The 20086-nt window shown below is 37.8% G+C and overlaps 1 protein-coding gene across 1 annotated transcript; it reads left to right on the top strand.

Annotated features, from left to right (window-relative positions):
- Positions 1-8105: 8105 nt before the first annotated feature.
- Positions 8106-19430, top strand: si:ch73-40i7.2 (FYN-binding protein 1). The gene is made up of 16 exons (XM_035175760.2): positions 8106-8278; positions 12069-12708; positions 13242-13353; positions 13569-13624; positions 13771-13808; positions 13979-14010; positions 14851-14983; positions 15334-15496; positions 16568-16709; positions 16960-16976; positions 17212-17272; positions 17393-17435; positions 17681-17843; positions 18103-18136; positions 18790-18827; positions 18952-19430. Exons 1-16 carry the CDS (start codon positions 8276-8278, stop codon positions 18987-18989), a joined length of 1713 nt encoding a protein of 570 aa, XP_035031651.1. The 5' UTR covers positions 8106-8275; the 3' UTR covers positions 18990-19430.
- The last annotated feature ends 656 nt before the right edge of the window (positions 19431-20086 follow it).

Raw genomic sequence — 20086 nt, 5'->3', positions numbered from 1 at the left:
ACAGACCTCGTCATGATGGAGACGGAGCAAACGGCTGGAAGTTCTCCTGCTCCGGGCCAGACTGCTGTCAGAACCTGGCTCTCCTCCAGCACAAGAGGTACACGACGTTAGCTGCTGTTGACTGTCAGGGTTTCTTCTCAGGAAGAAAGAAAAGAACACAGAGATGTGTCCTCTGTGACCGATCGAGGCTTTGATCAGTGACCTGAGTGAAACATTTTCAAAACCTGCTGAATGTGCAGTTTCTTCCATTTTCTTTGGACATGGATGGGCAGGCTGCTTCAAATCCTTCACTCCCTTCAATTATATTTGTTACAACATAATTGTGATAATTTTACCTCATCGAAATCACTTTTATTCTGTATAAGTGCTGCTTTCATATTGTTAAAACTGACAAATGCACATCTTCTCTATCTGGGATTTTAAATCCACCCAGAACAGCTATTTATGAACTTAATTAATTTGTACAAAATAATGTATAAGGGCCACGTAAAGGGGGAACAAATCTGAGATTTCGAGAATAAAGTCGTAATTTAATGATTTTATCATTCTCGTAACATTACAGCTTTATTATGGAACTTTAGAATTTTTCTTCTTCAGTGTTGCCCGTCATACATTTTGTACGTCTGACTGAACTGTGGCTCTCTTCTCTCTCTCTTCTCATACCATGTACAAATACTTTGATCGAGTTGAAACACTTTCAGCATGTGCAGCGTCTTTTCTTCCAATCATCACATCTTTCGTGAACCTATTGTTTTTTAATTTTGACCCTCCTTTATGGTAGGTCAGTACCAAATCGGAGGCATCTCTTTATATCTAATAGATGAATATATGGTGACCTTCCATCACTCAGTGGATTCCCTCTGTGATCAAGCAGCCTGTAGGGTGTATAACTTTGAGCGTTTCTATAAACACTGCCGGTAAAATGCACTTTGTCCCCTGGTCAGTTCTGGAACAGCCAGTTTGTTAGTATCTGATGGGAAATGGCAGCATTCTCAGGTGTAGACTGTTTGTTTTGTTCTTCCTTGTTCCTCTAACTTGCTTCACCGGAGGTTGTCAACGCCACTTGTTGAAGTATTCAGTAGTTTTTTACTGGAAATCCTTGAACACGTTCCCAACCTTGAGAAGCTTTGATGTGTGGTGGATAAATGTCAGTTTATGTGATGCGAATTACAGCTCATGTTTCTTTAAAACACCTTCTCCTCTGGTATTTACAGTTACAATAACAGCTGTTGAAGATGGATCCTCAACTCTGAGCTCGAAACATGTGAATCTCTGACTTTCGTAATGCTCCTTACGCACTTCCCAGATGTGTTAACCGTTAACCATCATAGGAAATTATGGTTTTATGAAAATGTGACCTCTTTGGGTGAAGCTATTTTCCAATTCAGTGTCTATAAAAACAACAGAACTCCTGCAGTCGTCATATTTACCGGAGCAATGATTGCAGAAGGTAATAAAGCGTCCGAGAATCTCACTTCAGCTGCTTTTTCAGTTTAGAGTTGCTGTGTTTATATATAGCGAACACCTCAATAGACCTGACATCACACAATGCTTTAGAGAAAATGCAGCAGACATAATGAAGAGTGGAAAACTGACAAAACTATGCACTGTGGGAGTTTTTTTTAAGCTTGTGAGACATGATATGCTTTCCTAAGGCCACAGTTTGACTTGTATCATGTGTCCTTTGGGCTTTTATTACAGTTTATTTTGCCAGCTCAGACTTCTCCGCAGCTTCTCCCTACAGGAAGGAGATTTGTCGTCAGTTATCTGTCACATGAGGTGGCTGAAGTCGAACATCGTCAGCAAAATATTTATAACCCATAGAATCTGCACACCTAACAGAGCAGTAACGGAGGAGGACAATAAAGGATTTGTTTACGCCCAAGTGAAAATATAACACTTTCCCCCAGTAGAATTATACTGTTACGATCATTACCTTATTGTCCCTGACACAGCATTATCGTGCTGCTTATTTTGGCTTAACATTAAAAAACGAGTCATTAAACTGTTACACAACACATGTGAAACTACTAAAGAGCCGACCTTTGTCACAGAAACACTTACCAACATTTATCATAACCACTAAATTACCTGTTTTCACAGGAATTGAAATGAAACATTGACTAAGGAGCAGACAAATGCTCACTCAGCAATTTGAACTCACACTGACACACACACACACAGACACACACACACAGAAAACACATAAAGACGCACATACTTGTCCTCTTTCTCCATTTACAAACACTAATTCACACAAACACAGACATGCAGAGACACAAACACTGAGGCACTGCAGTAATACACAACTGCAAACACACTAAATTCACAAATACACATTAACTTTAATTAAATTATGAACCACAAACACTATAATCACAAATATACACGGACACACATTCCTTTGCTCTAACACAGATTTATCCTCATATTTCACCTCATGTTTCCCAGCAGCCGCCAGGTCATCTGGTGACTCCGCCTCCCGTTTCCATGGAGACGGGGTTCGCTACAAAGCAAAGGTCATCGGCGTGGACCCGGTACCCGACTCCCAGGGGGAGAAGATGTGCTGGGACTCCATGATGAAACTCAAGGTAGCCTGTCCTCCTCGGCCAAAATAAACTCACCTCTGTGTCATCGTGACTAACGATGGTTAATTATCTGTAAGACGATCTTTTCGTCATCTATTTAATAAAGTTATTCTCTCCGAGAGAAAATTTGGAATAAACACCAGACTTATTTTATCGATTTGACGAATGAGATTAAAATCTGTCATCAGTCGTTGTTATAACAAGGAGTGACTGACAGGACAGTTTTCTCAGAACTGACTCTTACCACCCTGCCAACACTGCTCCAAACTGAAATATGTCAACAGCTGCAGGAGGGATTTCTGTGAAATTATGTCGCCTGACATTTATGGTGAATGTCTCAACAGCTCTGGAGTCATTTTTGGCTGATTCTGGGGGTAAAAGTCCCATCAATATTTCTCATAGACAATGTAGATGACTCACAGTTGATGCGTTTCTACCATTTGGATTCAGGTTCAATCAAACCGTTAAACTAAAACTTTTAAATCAAAACCTTTAATGAAAATTTCTCTTCAATTCCCAGGGTACATTTCATTGACACAAGTTAATGATTGTTATATTATATTATTATATTAAAGTGAAAAGTGCGTTTGTGTGTGTGTGCGTGTTTGTGTATGTGTGCGTGTTTCAGGGCTTCGATGCAGCTGCAAGGAAACAGGGGAAACACAAGCAGAGAGTTTGGCTGAAAGTCTTCTCTAGCGGCCTGAAAATCCTGGATGAGAGGAGCGGGGTGCGTCACATCAACTCATTCCTCGCTCTGACCCAGAACCCTGCACTTCACTGAAATCGTTTTCAACTTGGATCAGCAACGTCCAGCAACTTCTCTTTCTCCAGATTAATATGAACAGACACCATGTTTACACACAGATTTTAATCTTAATCCTGGTTGAATTTTATAGAAACGTAAAGAAAACTCTTGTTTCCATTTTAAGAGACATCTACAATGAAACCTTCATATCCACTGATTTGCCTCCTACTCTAAACGAAGCCACAATGTCTTTGTAATTAAAGACAAACATGCTGATGATCTCCTGCTCTACATCTCTGGTCCACTGGGTTAACAACTATACATTTTCAATATACTCGACCACTTTGGAGAAATTTGAGGCTGCCATTAGTGCTGCATGGTGGTTTTGTGGTTAAATATGTTGTGACAGGACTAAAAGCTCTGATTCTCTTCATCTGCTTGTTTCAGGCTGTACTTCATGACCACGAGAGGAGCCGGATCAGCTCTTTGACAAAAGACAAGTCAGACCCCAGAGCTCTGGCCTACGTCTTCCAACACCAAGACACCTACAGCCTCTTCTACATCAAGATGGCTAACCTGGTAACAACACACTGTGATATCAGTGTTTGGAGGACTAGTACATGCAAAACATTTCTGAAAATAAGATGCACTCATTTGAATTTTCAGCTGCTGTTAATTTGCTCTTTATCGTCACAGTGAAAGTTTTTTTAATTGTTGACCCGGCATCTCTTTTCTGACGCAATTTTACCGCCCTGCATGAATGTGTTTGTGACACAGTGTTGTGTTTCATCTGGTTCATCAGGCAGAGCCCGTCCTGGCCGACATCAAAGAGGTTTGTCAGTGTGAGGACCAAGAGACGCCACAGGAACCCGCAGAGACACCGACACAAGTCCGGGTTTAATTTGTCTTTTCTGTGTGTGTGTATGTGTGTGTGTGTGTGTGTGTGTGTCTCTACACTGCATTTTTGAATTTTGTTCCTTTTTGATTTCCAGACGATCTCCTTACTGGTTCTAAATGACAGTTCATCCTCTCCAGCTGAGGTACATCCAACTACAAAGAAAGTTCAGATTCAAATTTGGAAAAAATAAGAGTAATTTGCAGAAGAAAACTATGCAGTGTTTAAATATAGCCAGTTATTTTCAGGCACCAGCTTTTGAGGGTGTGTTCAGTCCACGACCGGAGTCTTCACCGGGACAATCCCAGCAGGTAAACCACGACTCAACGTTTAGCGTTCAGTTCCCTGCTGTACACACAACAACTGGAACCTAAACATACAAATCTGATGTTTTAATTTCAAATAATGATGGATACATTTGTCCCAGAGAGAAGAAACTAAGTGCAAAAATACATGATTGATTATTTTCTAAGGCTATGATTTTTAAGGCCAATCAGACACAGGAGGATTATCATTAGTATCATTAAAAATAGGCGTATTAGCTTGACACCCTCTGAAGATAATGAACAAAGCAAATCAATGAGAAAATTTGAGGAGTTTACGCAGATTTTCAACGTAATATATAAACGGTAAAGCAGTCGGAAAACACTGTTCCCCGCTGCTGGTCAATGAAAGCTACAAACGAACGTGTTTTCTGTTTTTGTGTCAGCAGGTCTCTCCCAGAAATGAGCTGATGGAAGTTTTCTCCATCCAGATGGAGGAGCCGATGTCACCCACCGACAGCAGCTGTACCAGTCAGCCTGGTTAGTGGAAAGAAGCTCTTTTAAACTGTTGTCCTCTCAGAGAGAGTTTCCTCAGGCTGTGCCAGGCTGCATTTAAATTGTAGAGCTATCTGAAGGCAGTTCTCAGCCTGGGTAGAAGGGCGACCTCTGAGGCCAACTCAGGGCAGAATTATCTGGCTTAGTATTTGACTTTTCCTCTATATTTTGCCCAATATTTCAAATTCAAAGCATATTTGTTGTTTATTTGTTTCTTTACATCGTCATATCAAAGATATTTATTAACGGCCGACAAAGTTCACCACACACAAGATAAAAACATTAGCTTTTGTAAATATTATGACTGAAAACATCATCGCTTCACTCATGTTTATACAACCGTACGGTGTTAAAACTGTGGCTACATAAATAACATGACTGAATGGATGAGTCTGCACATAGAAACCTCATTTATTTATCTTTACTTTAAAAAATATATAAACTAACAACTTACATCCTATTTAAAATAAAACATTTTATCCTCAAGTTTCATTAAAGTTATACATAATCATTAGGTCAAAGTACGTTCTGCTGGATATTCAATAAGGTAAAGAATTCCACATTGCGTTGGATCATTTGATTAACATACAAGTGATAGTTATTCCCAACAGCTGTCGAGCTACAGCTCCTCAACTGACCTCTGACCTTTGACCTGCAGATCCAAGATAAAAGAGAGTTTTCCATAAATGTATTTTTTCCCATGGTCACTCTGTACAAGTCATTTAATTTTTGATATATGGACCAGGTCATGATACTGTGTTTCCCATGGTTCTCCTGATATTGAGCGGAGTTAGACACATATATTTAAAACCCTGTAGAGAAAGACAGAGGAATGTGGAGTGTGTTTTGTTAATCAGTGATGGAATAAATAGTCTCAAAAAATGTTACTGCTCGGTTTCAATTACATCCACCATGTGGAATCACAGCTGAGCATCTTTCAATTAAAATGTAATTTGTTTCTAAACTTTATTTTGGAATTTACTTAATAAATAAATTGCATGAATTTAGTTGGAAAAGTTAATTTATTGATTATTCTGTTCAACTTTAATTTATCAGATGTAAGTCATTAAAATGTCATTAAATAGAATAAACTTCAAATAGCTTTTTTTTGTTCTTCTTTTTTACCGATTTACAGACGAAAACCAAAGCTATTTGATTGACAGTGAAATAAAGCAGGAACCAAACTAAGAGCTTGGCATACAAATTGGAAACAGAGAGAGCTAACATTAAACCAGAGCAGAACTCAGATTTAAAGACTTCTCTGTCTCCATAGATTCTCCTCAGCCAACACTCTCCACCTGTCAGATCCTCTCCATGTTCCCCACTCAGCCACCAGGGGGCTCTCCATACTCCTCTCCACCATACTCTCCCACTGCCGTGCCCTGGGGCCAGAACGTTTTCCAAGGAAACCAGTGGGCAGGACCAGCTATGGCGCCCTGGCCAACCACGCCTGGCAACATGGCTGCATGGCCGCCAGCAGCCATCACAGCGCCCCCTGCAGGCAGCCCTCATGGCATGCTGACCTCTCAGCCAGGGGTCATGTGGGGAGGCAGTACACCTGCTTCACCCACCACTGCCAACGGTTACGCTTCACCTGTAAACTCCATCAATGTCCCAACTGGAGCCACAGGATCAATGCAGTCAGTGTCCCCTGGTTTGGACCAAAATCTGCTCCTGTGAGGAAACTTCACATCAATGCTTCAGTCACGAAGCAACTGATATGCTCTCGTCCAGTGTCTCTAAATAAATTATATTATAGTAGTGAATGTATGGCTACTGGAAGATACAGAAGAGGACATTAAAACAGGAGACTTTTCATTATTAATATTATTATTATTATTATTATTATTATTATTATTATTATTATTATTATTATCATTATTATTATTATCTAAGATATTGGAGTTAGTAGTATTTACACAAAATGTCTGCTCCTTAAGAACCACAAAGATATTTTGTGGTTCTAAATATCTTTACATGTCTTTATTTGTGTTATGTTGAATTTTCTATATAAAATTCACTGCAAACATCTGTTTTGATATTAAACATTTATTCAGTGTTCCTCACATTCAGTACTGTGGGTTTTAGACGGATCAGTTTCCTTGTCCAGATCAAGGGTCTATTTTAGATTTGCGATATTGGGCAATATGATCAAAATGGACTTGACTTGACCTGAATAAAATATGTAAAGTACAACTCACTTCACCTCACTTTTACTTTATTTTACAGACTTTGTCTTGTGTTTTCTTACGAAATGATTTACTTTCTCTTTGCTTTCTTTTTGTGTTATCCATTACTCTCTACTCACAAATACAGATCCTATCACACAAAGAGGGAAATTAATAAAAGCAAACTTTGTCACTGAAACTTAAATACTTTTACTTCTTGGCCAAACAAGTTCAAACACATAATAAAAGCAGCAACTTTTCATGTTTCATGTTGAGGATTCAGGTAACCGGGATTCAAATCTAAAGAAACATGAGATCAGAGGAAGTTAAAAAGCTCAGTAGAATACTGTGACTCCAAAAGTCACTCACAGGTCATCAGCCCAATAAAAGACTCAGAAACATACAGTCAATCAAGATGCAACCAATTACAGACACTCATAAATATCAGTCCCATTCACTCGCTGGATTTTTCTCCCTCAAGGTCAATTAAATATTCTCTAGGAAATCAGTTAAACTTAAAAATTATTTAAGAAAATGAAAAAAAGGCCTGGGTTTGCTCCCTGATCTGGATCTGCACCAATTATATACATATTCATAATTAACATAGTATAATGTATATATTAAATATTTTTTGTTGTTGTATATATTTCACATTTATGTTGATATGATGATATATAATTATATAAACTCGAAAAAAAATGTAAAAGGATAAAGGACATGGGTGAAAACGTGATTTTCTTGGCGGAGGGGATAAGAAAAAGTGTGTTATAAGACAATATGGGGGGTTTACTGGTGTGTTGGGAAAGTTCAGGGGCAGGAAGTGACAGGAACCAGGTAAGTAATGAAGCTCTTTGCAAACAGGAACTGCAGTAACATGAGGTTTTAGTATGACAACACAATAAAAAGGAAACAGTGAATGCATGACATTCGCCGACACAGAGCCGTTCCGTATTTACCCACACTGAGCTTTTCCTGGTTTGTACAGAGGCGTCAGCCTGGCTCCTGAATCATTACAGGACATGGAGCACTTTATGCACCACTGAGCATCGCTGAGGGCAAATATGGTGAGTATTATCTAAATAAGATCTCCATCACCACACCTTTCACACTTCTCCTTCTGTGCTGGCTGTTCATGAATAACTACTGAGGACCACTAACAGATTTTAATGTTTCAATATCAGTTTCCTTCTACCTTTTCACTAAATACACATTGAATGAGCGTTAAAACTTTTTACCAAATTTACAAAACTTTAAAGCCATGATTATTTGAAACAGCAAATTATTTGAAACAGCAAATCCTGACTCTGTGGGGAAAGTTAATCCTCTCAGTTACAGTTTGTGTCATAATAGTTACATCAGTAAAAACAGGGAAGTAGGATTTAGAATTGAAGAAATGTTCTTGTTGCTGCGGATGAAAAGAAGCTTTATCACCCAAGTTAATGATTCACAGTGTGGACTCAACACCGCTTCACTTGTGCTCGCTCTTTAAAACTGTTTTATATACAAAAAGCTCAGTGTTAAATGATGTTCAATCTTTAAACCGTAAATGATTCTGCTCCTCGTTCAGGTCTCGTTACTCTTAACTCTTTAAACAGAATTACTGTATTTTTAAGTCAACAACATCGATGTGTGTTTTCTGCAGTAAAGACTGTCTGGTAAAGAAATGTGATAAAAGAACAGGATTATGTAAATGTATTGACCTTTACTACAGGTATGTGCCATTCAAAATGTTTGACAGCTTATGTCAATAGTTAGTTACTTATTATTAATTTCGTCTTAATAGAGATCAACAGAAACACAATATACTAGAAAAGGCTTTCACCCTCAAAAAACGTTTTAAATCACTTTTATTTTTTTAGTTATTCATCTAAGTCATATTTTATGTGACAGTCTTGATTTTGTTTTCTGTTGTTAATAGTTTTTCTGGCAGTTGTGTGGTTTTCACTGCTGCACCTGCACAGCTACGATTTAAAAAAACCACCTGAGTTAATGTGTCTCAACAAAGGGGAAACACGCCACACACACACAAACACACATTTATATTTGCACAGCTATCTTTATTCGGACTTTGCGTTGACTTAACCAAGACTCCAGAAACCACATTTTTTAGGACAGGGCTTTGGTCCCCATGAGGTCAACATGTCCTGACTGGGTGAGTATTCATGCTGCTAAAGGTCCTGAATAGGTAATAAAAATGTGAATACACACACATGCACATGCTTGTGCACACTGTGTTTCCTCTGCAGATAATGAAAGTAGAACCCCTACGCACAAAACTTTTTGTCTCCTTTGATTCCTCGTGATGCGACAGAGTGAGCGAGCAGAGCTTGCAGCTGACTGTTGCAGGAGAGCGTCTCTATGGTAACCGCTGCAGGATGCTGGCTGAGGTGCAGAGATGTGTGGTTGTGAGCACTTCCTGCACCTCTTCACACTCCTCGGTCGGGCTTTGTGAAGCTCACAGCTCTTCAGACAAAATAAGGAGATGATTCCTTTGTTATCATAGAGATTTTCTTCTTGTCAAGAAAGTAACAGAGATATTTGTTCATCCTGTTTGACTTCTCTCTCAAAATCCTCTTTCCACTACACTTCTGTGGTTTCTGGTCACATTTAACAATTACATGATGATGTTTAATGCCTCACCTGCTGAATTTACACTAAACCAAGGAGATTGTTTCTGTTGCTTCTGCTCTGAGAACTTATTTCAAAGATGTCTTCAGTTTCAAAGTGAAACTGTCAACATTCAAACTCTAAATCACCTCACAGAGACGCCTGGAGACGAGAGTTTCAGTCCAGACCTACTCATGTCAGCACTGGGTTTTTCCTAAGTTTAGGTTTACTGATGATTCTCAAAACAATCTAAAAACTTTTTCAGACCTTGTCAAGAATATAGATTAATTATGTCCTGTATTTATTTGCATCTTTGTCCCTGGTGTGTATAAACCTCATCAAGTCCAAGAGTAAAATATTAGAAAAGGTCATGGAAGACACAGAAGTGAGGACCATTCTAGTTTATTTTTTTATTATTTTAGTTTTTACCTTCATCCATCTAAATATATTATAAAAACATTCAAGACACAAAGATAATACAGTAATAATAATAATAAAAGACAGTAAAGGATCTTAAAATAATAAATAATTTTCATTAACATTATAATAAAAGAAAGAACATGGTTGAATTAATTAAAGGTCCAGTGTGTAAGATTTAGGTGAAATTGATGTATTGGCAGAAACTGAATATAAAATAATCCCAGGGATGTTTTCACTAGTGTGTTTTATCTAAACTGTACTAATTGTTGTTTTCTTTACCCTAGAATGAACCCTTTATATTTAAATACTTTATATTTACATTGGTATAGGGTCCTCTCTATAGAGGCCGCCATGTTTTTTACAATAGTCCAAACTGGACAAACTAAAAACCTTTTGAGTTTGAAACCTACCACAGGTTCTCTTTCATGTTTGGAAGGAGAGGGTGAGGTGACGGGGTTTCAGCTGCAACATTGCAACTTCACCACTAGAGGTCACTATATTATACACACTGAACCTTTAAATGCACGACCATAAAAACATTTTGAGCAATTTTTTAATTTATTGACAGAGGATGAATTTATAATATGAAGTGGGGGGGTTGTTCCAAATCTGTTGCTTGATTCCAGAAAGTTGCTTCACCAAATTGAATCCCCCTGGTTATCAGTGGTGTCTGATACAAACTAATGCAACATGAGAAATGTCATATATAGCAACTATAGCATTGTCAATTTCAGCTGTGTGTCACTGATGTCATGCATAGTTAGACATGAGTTTGTGAAAGGGGGTGGACAAAGGATCAGAAACATTTCCCAGTATAATAATGTTGTTCAGTTTCTCACCACTGAAAACTACAACCTCAAAAAAACTAAAAACAAACATACAGTTAAAACAATACCTCTCTGACAGTGTCAATGGAAACTGAAAAGTATTCGGATTAATGGCAGGGCTGTAGTATCAGGTTGCATTATATATATCTGCTGGTTTCACTTATCAGCAGTGTGGGGCAGTTCAATGTAAAAAAAAAAACTGACAGGAAGTGACTTCTAATCACACAGAAATAAGATAAAAAGCTCAACTGAACACCAACAGAAAGCAGATGAGTTCATGATGCATAGAATACATCAATGCCGCTAAATTTTAAACCAGCACTCCTTCTTGTAAACATGCTCAGGTGTGTTTGTCTGGTTTGCATGTTATCAGCCCTGAGAGCCCTGAACGACACAAATACAGAAGATGCAACGAAACCAGACTTGTAGAAAACAATCTGAACGTGTGATTTATGTAACAACACACTGGATGTATGTTAGAGTTTTCAGGAAGTAATATTTGAATCAGCTGAGTCTTCTTCCACCCGGTAAAAAATACCTGCAGAGGTTTTAAAAATACTATGATTACGGTTTACAGTGTGTAGGTGTACACAGATAAAATGACATTATTAAGTGGGTATTGATATAGAGAATTTGTGCCATAAACAATTTATTCAATGTTTGCATATGTTTCCACATGTTTATTTGCTTATAAATTCTGTTCAAATGACACTGATGTGGAATTACTACTTTCTGCCTTCAGCTCCTTTTTTTGCATTTTGAAAGGTTTGGTGTGCAGCAGGTAGGCGGAGGGGATTTATCTCTGTGAGGATCAAAACAACCAGGAAATTGTGTTATTGCGTTTTCTCTCGATAAAGACAGTGCAGGCTTTTTGAACAACCAGTGTGTGTTCATGAGAGTGTGGGGGTAAACGTTGCGTTGTGTGCTGTGCTGCTAACTTCCTGTGTCAGAGACAGAGCAGCTGCAGTTGTGAGTTTATGTGATCCTGTGTTGTTCGCAGGAGGAGAGCGTTGATGTCAAGGCTCTGAGGGTACGATTCACCAACAAGGCCAGCACCTTGGACACCAGCAGCCGAGACAGCGGCTCCCCAAAGTCTCCACGGCCTGGGTTTGGGAGAGCGACCCTCCCGGTGACGGAGCACAATCTCGCCCATCACAGACCGTCTCCTGTCTTTCCTCCTCCTTTGACTGGCCCGGGCCCGGTGAGGTTCCCCAGGCCAGAGCCGTTGGCCTCCTCCATCCCTTCCACACCTCCCTCCTTCCCTCGGCCGCCTTTCAGTTCTGGGGTCAGAGCGCCCGTCCCATCATCAGACACAGGGAAGGTGAAGCAGAAGGGGGAGATGCTCCAGAACATGATGCTGAGGCACCAGAGGCCTCCAGGCGCCAAACCAGCCCAGATTCCAGCTCTGGTTCCAGCTCTGGTTCCACCTGCGGTCCCTGCACCAGCTTCCACCGCCGCCCCCCTACCGTTCAGACAGCGGCCCAGACAGAAGAGCGCCGGGGAGGTGACCCCGCTGAGGAGGCCCCTGCCCGCTGAAGGGCCACTGCCCTTGAAGCCAAAGCGGCCTCCGAGTGTCAACCTGGAGCCTTTTATGAGGTTCAACCGAGGACCTGCCCTTCCCGCTCTGAGGAAAATTGAAAGTGAGTCTTTGTTTTTTATTGTTTGCTCACAGAATCTTGATTGTGCTTTACTTGAGTATTGAAGACAAACTAGAAATTCACTTGAATAGAACAGAGCAATTTTATTATTTCACATCAAAATACAAAGGTCAAATTTACTTCTCCATGTAAAATGCTATTGTTAAGTTAAGTAATTAAAATTTATAAAATTTTAAATGAACTACTGACAGAACATCAGATACAAGAGTCTTCCACCGAAGATTACAGTTTAATTTTATAAAATTAATCTTGTAAAATGTATTTCATATGTTCTTTAAACACATCAGAACACTGACTAACTGCAGTGTGCTTCACCTGTTACTGTAAATGTGATAATTAACAACAGTCAAACTCAATAAAAACAAAGAAGTCTATCTACAGTGGTAACATAGGTTTCTGGCTTGTTGTTGACAGTTTTTCATGTAGATGTCACATCTGTCATGGTTGTTTATCTGTGTTATTGTGATAAACGTCTTCACGTAAGTATAGACGTTCTCTCTGGTTCTCGTCTGCAGGTTCGCCAGTTTCAGCAGCCACAAAAATGTCTTTACCAGGAGTGATCAGTCCTCTGACACTGCCGCCCCGCTCCAGCAAACCAGGCAGACTGCCGTGCCAGGTCCCCTCTTTGTGAGTATTTACCATCATTTAACTTCCATCATATCTTTAAATATACAACCAGTGATAAGAAAATAACTGAAAATGCCACAATACAATTATATTTTCATTTCCTTCAGGAATTATCGTGAGTTATACATTTTTTAGAGTTTGAAAAAATAGTTAAACACCAGTGAGAGAAAACTTTGAGTGATTATGAAAATTTAACGAGCACACATTTATTGCAGAGACATTGATGAGGACCAGGACACCTATGATGACATTGCAAGTTTTGAGAGGAACGGTAAAATACATACATTTTTTAGCGCTTTTCAACATCTGACAAATTTTAAATTCTAATTTATTTTTAATTATCAAGGGTTTTGTGAGAGACTGTGCCACTTTTTTATAAGACTTGCCTTTTATATTGTTTATTTTGTGACTTTGCAGAGTCCTGGAGTGACAACAGTTCACACTGTGTGGACGGGGTGGGTATAAAAAACCAGAAACTGAAATGAAAGAATTAGTTAGAATGAAGTATAAATTATTATTTGTAATGCTTAAGTATTCATTAATATTGATGGCACAATTGCCCTTTAACGGAATAATCCCAGTGTATTCACATTTTTTTGTATTCAAATAAATGTTTCCCTTGCAGGATATTGAAGATATATATGAGTTTATTGATGGGTAAGTTAACACATACTGCCTCTACCACTTACTATTCATTTGTTTGAGTCTGCATCTGATAGATCAAAAAGTAGAAAGTGTCTATAACTGCTAATAGATATGAAGGAGGATGCCGCTTCAGTTATTTCTGTTACTGCTGATGCTATTTTTGCATCTGCTGCTAATGCTGCTGCAGAGGCTGCTGTTCAACAACCACAGTGATGAGATTAATAGTTTCCTCAATTATAGTTTTATTTGCATGTGGTAGGTGTTCATTTACATTTATACATTTTACAGACACTTTTATAGAAATGAGGGCCATTCAAAGTCACATGTGTCTCTTCTTGAAGTATTGCTCAAGAATAAATGCCTCAGTATCTGCTCCTTTCGTTTTAAAGCCAGTGGAGTATGTATTTCCTTTGCTCATAACTTGTTTCTGTTCCTCGCACATTTCCTGTCAGAGAACAATCATGTGACAAAACACAGCTACAGACAGAATGTGGGCGAATTGGGAAAAACTGAAAAGAAAATCTGTTCTGAAAATATTAAAGCTGTTAAGTTTGAAATTCTCGATGTAGAATGAATGGATTCTTCTCAGTTAATTATTAATCGTCTCTAACAATAACAGCTGTGATATTAGAACTTTTACCATAGATGAAAATAAATGATGATATCTGTTTTTATTGATTATTGTGTGATGAAACATATTTTTTTATTAAGTAATGGCATTGTAATAGGGAACAATGAGAAATCATAAACGCTGTGAAGCCTTATTTTGTTGTTGGTCATTAGTAAATGTTATCATCGTCAATAGGTGACGGTGTCATTTTTCATTTGGATTTGGATTTTTGTTCATAACAGGGACCAGTTGGAGGAGAAACAGGTAAATCCTGTGAAGATGAACAAGAAACAAGCTCAAAAGCAACGGGAACGAGAGAAGAAAGAATGGATAGAGCGTCAGAGAAAAGAGAACGAGCTGAAGAAGAACTTTCAGGTAAGAAACCAACAACATCCATCCATCGTTAAACATCCTGAGGTTGAGCTCTAAAGACAGAAAGTAAGAATATTGTAGTCACTGGAAAAGAAATCATCTAATCTTGCTTCTTTCATTTATCAAGGTTAGTTCGAGCAGACATGCTGCTCAGCTTCAAGCTTCATGAATGTTATGATCATTAATCAGTAAAACAAATCATGCAGAAATAACATTTATCAAATCAATACTTCTATTTTAAACTAGAGTTGTTTCTTTTAAATTCAAATTCCTGAATTCCTACGTTACTTGAAACATTGAGGTTCTACGAGTCTGCACATTCCATCCCCTTTTTTTAATCTGTCCATCTATAGTTGCAAGAGGAGATTGAGGTTCTTCATACAGCCAAAGTTCGTCATGATTGGCAGGGAGGAGGGAAACTGGACCTTAGCGTACAACAAGGCGAGAGTGTGGAGATCCTACGAGTGAGAAATAATCCAGGAGGCAAATGGTTGGCTCGTTCTCTGAGTGGAAACTGTGAGTTTGACTTTGAATTTCTAATTCAGCCATGAACTGCAGATATCTGTTGCTTTCTGTAAACATAGTTTTCAAATTAAATATCAAAGGAAACAAAAATACCTGGTTTTAAATACTGCAAAACACTTTTTACACTTTGTTCAGGCATAAAAGTTGGCATACGAGCAAAGGATGAATTGAAGGTTGACACATTTTATTCGTAGCAACTAATTATTGTGCTCTTCGGTGTCAAATCATATAGATTTTGAGGCTGAAGAGGTTTTGGCGGGTTTTGTTTCCTCAAACTACTGTGGTCCTGGCTTGGCTCCTACTTGACTTCAAACTGTATAATAAAAATATGACATATTATGTTACGCAGATGATACACAACTCTATCTTTGAAAACAAAAAGTCCTGCGACTCTCTTTCAACCTCTCAGGCTCAGGCATGTGCTCTTCCACCTTTAGTGTTAATTAAATGTTTCTAGTCAGTAATGCATTGTAACAAAGTTAGCGATTACAGACAGTACATAGGTTGAAAACATCAACGAGTGCGATAAAGCAAAGCATCGTAGGATCTGAAGTGAAGCTGTGTAAAGTTTTTTCAAAGTCACGTGTGGTTACGTTGGTTTCTTTTGTAAAATGAAATTAGAGTTGATAATGTTAATGTACGTTTGATATAAATTATGACAGTGATGAAATCTTCAACTCAAACCAAGGTCTCTCTTGCTAATGCTTTAGATTTCTGCTATATATACTGTATATAATATATAGGCTGCTGTATACAATAATTTATTTAAATCTAACTAGTGTTTAGGACTTATCGCAGATTAAATAACAGCCCTAAACACATAACATTGTTCCAGTCTGTATATTTTAAATTCTTTATGCATTTCTTTTACATTTTGATTCATACTTTACAAGTATAGTAATTGTGATCCGAGTCATCTAAAGCAGAAAATTGTTTTACGTTGTTTTACACAGAGACACCCAATGAAAAACTGATCATTATTTGTTCCATGAGATGAATCTGTGTCGGCTCACACACCGAAATGAGATAATTAGCATCTTGTGTGATTGTGTATCCTTGCAGACGGATATATCAGCAACACGTGTGTGGACATTGACTATGAAGCAGTGAAGCGCAAAGTGCTCCAGTCCCAAAAAAATGTTGTATCAGCGTTACCTCCACCTCCTCCTGACCCCCCACAGATGTTAAATATGGACAATAACAGGTACAGTCGATTATGCTCATACCGCTCTATGTAAACTTTTTCTTGTTATATTGAGAGGACACCTTCTTAACTCACTACAGCTACCGTATTAACTTATTAACTTGTGAAGTTCGGCAGTAATGAAGTTCAGTAATTTGAAATTCGGTTACTCCACCTGCCAACACGCCACTTAGTTTAGTTGCATTGCTTTTTCTCTTTCACCTGAATCTGTTCCAGCTAACACGAACTTTGTGTTTCCTTAAATCTGCAGCATGAGTCAAGATGAAGGTAAATAACAAACCATGCATGAACATCACTGACAAATTTGGATTAATATGTATTATATATATATTTAGTTTCATTATTTTTTTTAAAAGAAAAATAATCAACAATATCAGTTCCCAGTCACAAGCTTAATCTATAGTTGAATTCATGTGTTATTATTTGATTCTTTCAACAATGCTGACAATTATGATCTATATAGGTTCAGAAGTATCAGTTAACATGTATATTTTATCCACAGATGACTATGATGACGTTCAACCATTAAATGAGGATTTCCCCCTACCACCACCTGAGATAAGGTATCTGGCATCACATCTGATTTACTGAAAGAAAACAGGAAGTCACTGGTTGTAAAGCTTTGTAAAAAAAAAAATCAGATAACTGATCAAAACAAACTGTGAAATCACTTTCGTTTTCAGCATAGATCCCAAAGCTGAGAAGGAGCTAAGAAAAAGATTCAAGGTAAATATTTTTCACACTTTCATACCAGTTTTAGTGGTAGATAAAGCAAAGTGTCACCAGCATAGCAGTGAAAGGAAATGTATTTCTTTATTATTTGTCAACAAGGAAAGAACATAGCCCAGGACTGATCCCTGAGGAACCCCATGTACAGCTCAAAACTATGATATGATGCATAAAAACTCTGAATCTTCCACCGGGAGAACTGCAACAACTTTAAAAATGGCACTTTACATGTTGTTTTACAGTTTGAAGGGCCATTCAGTATCCTGCACATAATGATGGTGGATCCTAACAGCATCATAAAGAGGCCAAAAGGGAAGGATCTCCATGTGTCTCAGGGAGAAGTCCTGGAAATCATCGAGCTCACCAACAGCAAGAAAGCTCTGTGTCGCAACGGGTTGGGAAAATGTACGTGAACACATGGGGGTGTTAAAGTCAGGGCATCACCAAAGTCTATCCAACAGCATCGCTCTGTAATCATGTACTGGTTCGTTTTTTACCATTTGGATTCATACAAGAGGCACAGATTTAAGTTAGTTTTAAGCTTCCAAAAATTACTTTTAGCCTTTAATTGTTGTCAGATTGTATTACAATACATAATAGAAATATAATAAACCACTAAAAATATCAATAAACAAAAAAATCTCTTTTGTCTCGCCCCTCACAGATGGTTACGTGTCCAGATCTCTTCTTCTTCCAATGTAAGTACCTAAATATTTGTTGGTTCATTTGTGACTCTACCATCAAAACTAAATTTCTCCCTCTTTATAGTGTAAATAAATAATGAATTTGCCCTTTAAATATGTGTTATTGTCACAGTATCAGCTCCTCTTTGACTTGAATCTATTGATGGGGGGGGGGAAACTGTGAATCTCCATTTTTATGAATGGTTTTTATTCTTTCTGTAAATTATTACTTCCAGTTACATGTCTCTCTGTGGATTTTACAAATATTTAATATTCAATCAATGAAAAGTATGTTTAATTACTTTTAAATTATTACCGAACAATCTACTTTTTCAGTTCCTGATAAGTAAAAGTTTTGAACATACAAGGTTTTGGCCGAACGAATGAAAATGATTGATAAGAAGATTTATAAAAACAATTGATAAATGGAAAGTATAGTATATTATATAAATATAGTATATTTAAAATATAAATATAAACATTATGCACAGACAGAGTATTTTGAATTACATTAAATGAAGTTAAGCTATTGCTACATCTGTCACTATTGTAACTACAGCCCAGCTACATACTCCATGTACTGTATGCACCCAAATCTAAGCTTATCTTTCAGTTTAATCTGTTCTTATGATAACTGCAGTCAGTGTAATATCAGCCTTCCTTTGCAGGGAAGGAGACATATATGACGATGTTCACTATCCATGTGGTGAGTTATCTTTTGATCCTTATGTTCTATAATAAACAAACTGTGCTAATGTCATTTAGAATTGTGATGCCCAGCGTTATACGTTATACTTTATTTCTCATTTAATTTTTGTCTCTCTTTTCAGATATCTATGACAACGACTCTCCGAATACTGATTATTGAAACATTTAAAAAAAACACACACACACACACACACACACACACACACACACACACACACACACACACACACACACACACACACTGAAGAAAAAAAATAAAATAAAATAAAGATTTAAACTTTATAAAACCATATCTTCAACAAACTAGAAACCAAAAGCTGAAAATGAAGTGAAGAAAGAGGTCAGTCAGGATAAAATGCTACAGGTTTTCCTGATCTCAAGCAAATTAACTGGGCTGTAACACAGACTTCATAAAAACATACTAATCAATAAAAGGCTGATGCACATGGATAAATACACACAAACCCTTTGCCGAGACTTGTCATCATTGTATTGTTTGTTAAACTGCTTGTATAGAAAATTAATACACTATAACTGTGACTTTGTGTATTGCTTGACCTCTGAGATAAATCTTAAAATAAATAAAATGTCTTTGTTAAAAGTTGCCTTTTTGAACCCTTTTTGTTGATATAAAATGAAAAACTGCTCAAAGAAGTTGTGTTAAGTGAAGTCAAATGTCGACTATGGACATGTGTTGAAGATGATGGAGTCATAGAAATGAGGAACAAACACAAACATTGGAAGGAAGAAATTCAGGAAGTGGTGAGTCTGAATTACCAAAACAACAACTCTGAATCTGAACGGAAATTGTCGAGAGATTTTTTTTAAGTTTAACAATGAATCTGGAAAAATATGGAAGATAGCTTTTCTTTTTCTGCTCTCACTGTGCAGAAAAAAATTACACAATATTTACAGGCACTTTATAGTTACGTGAAAATAAAGAACAGCCATCCTCTTTCATTTCAGACAGAGTTCAGACACTGTGAAACTTTCAATCCATGTCAGGCTCATTAATCACTGCACCGGTAATACATGAGATTTAACACCTCAATTGTGTCCCCATCAATGCCCCAGGTTATCCTTTCACACCCTCCCACGGGACACATTAGCCTAGATTACCAGACAAATTACACAGTTGGAAAGCTCTTGAGTCTCCTGATGTTATCTGTGCAAAGCATTTCAGGATCTCCACCTCGGTGCAACAGCTGCTGGCACAGAGCTGCTACACCCACGCTGCATAGAAGAGGACGGGTGTAT

The sequence above is a fragment of the Hippoglossus stenolepis genome, chromosome 14, assembly GCF_022539355.2.
Source record: "Hippoglossus stenolepis isolate QCI-W04-F060 chromosome 14, HSTE1.2, whole genome shotgun sequence".
In the NCBI taxonomy this organism is placed as follows: Eukaryota; Metazoa; Chordata; class Actinopteri; order Pleuronectiformes; family Pleuronectidae; genus Hippoglossus; species Hippoglossus stenolepis.
Note: the sequence above shows the minus strand (reverse complement) of the source record. Positions and strands in the feature narration are given on the sequence as shown.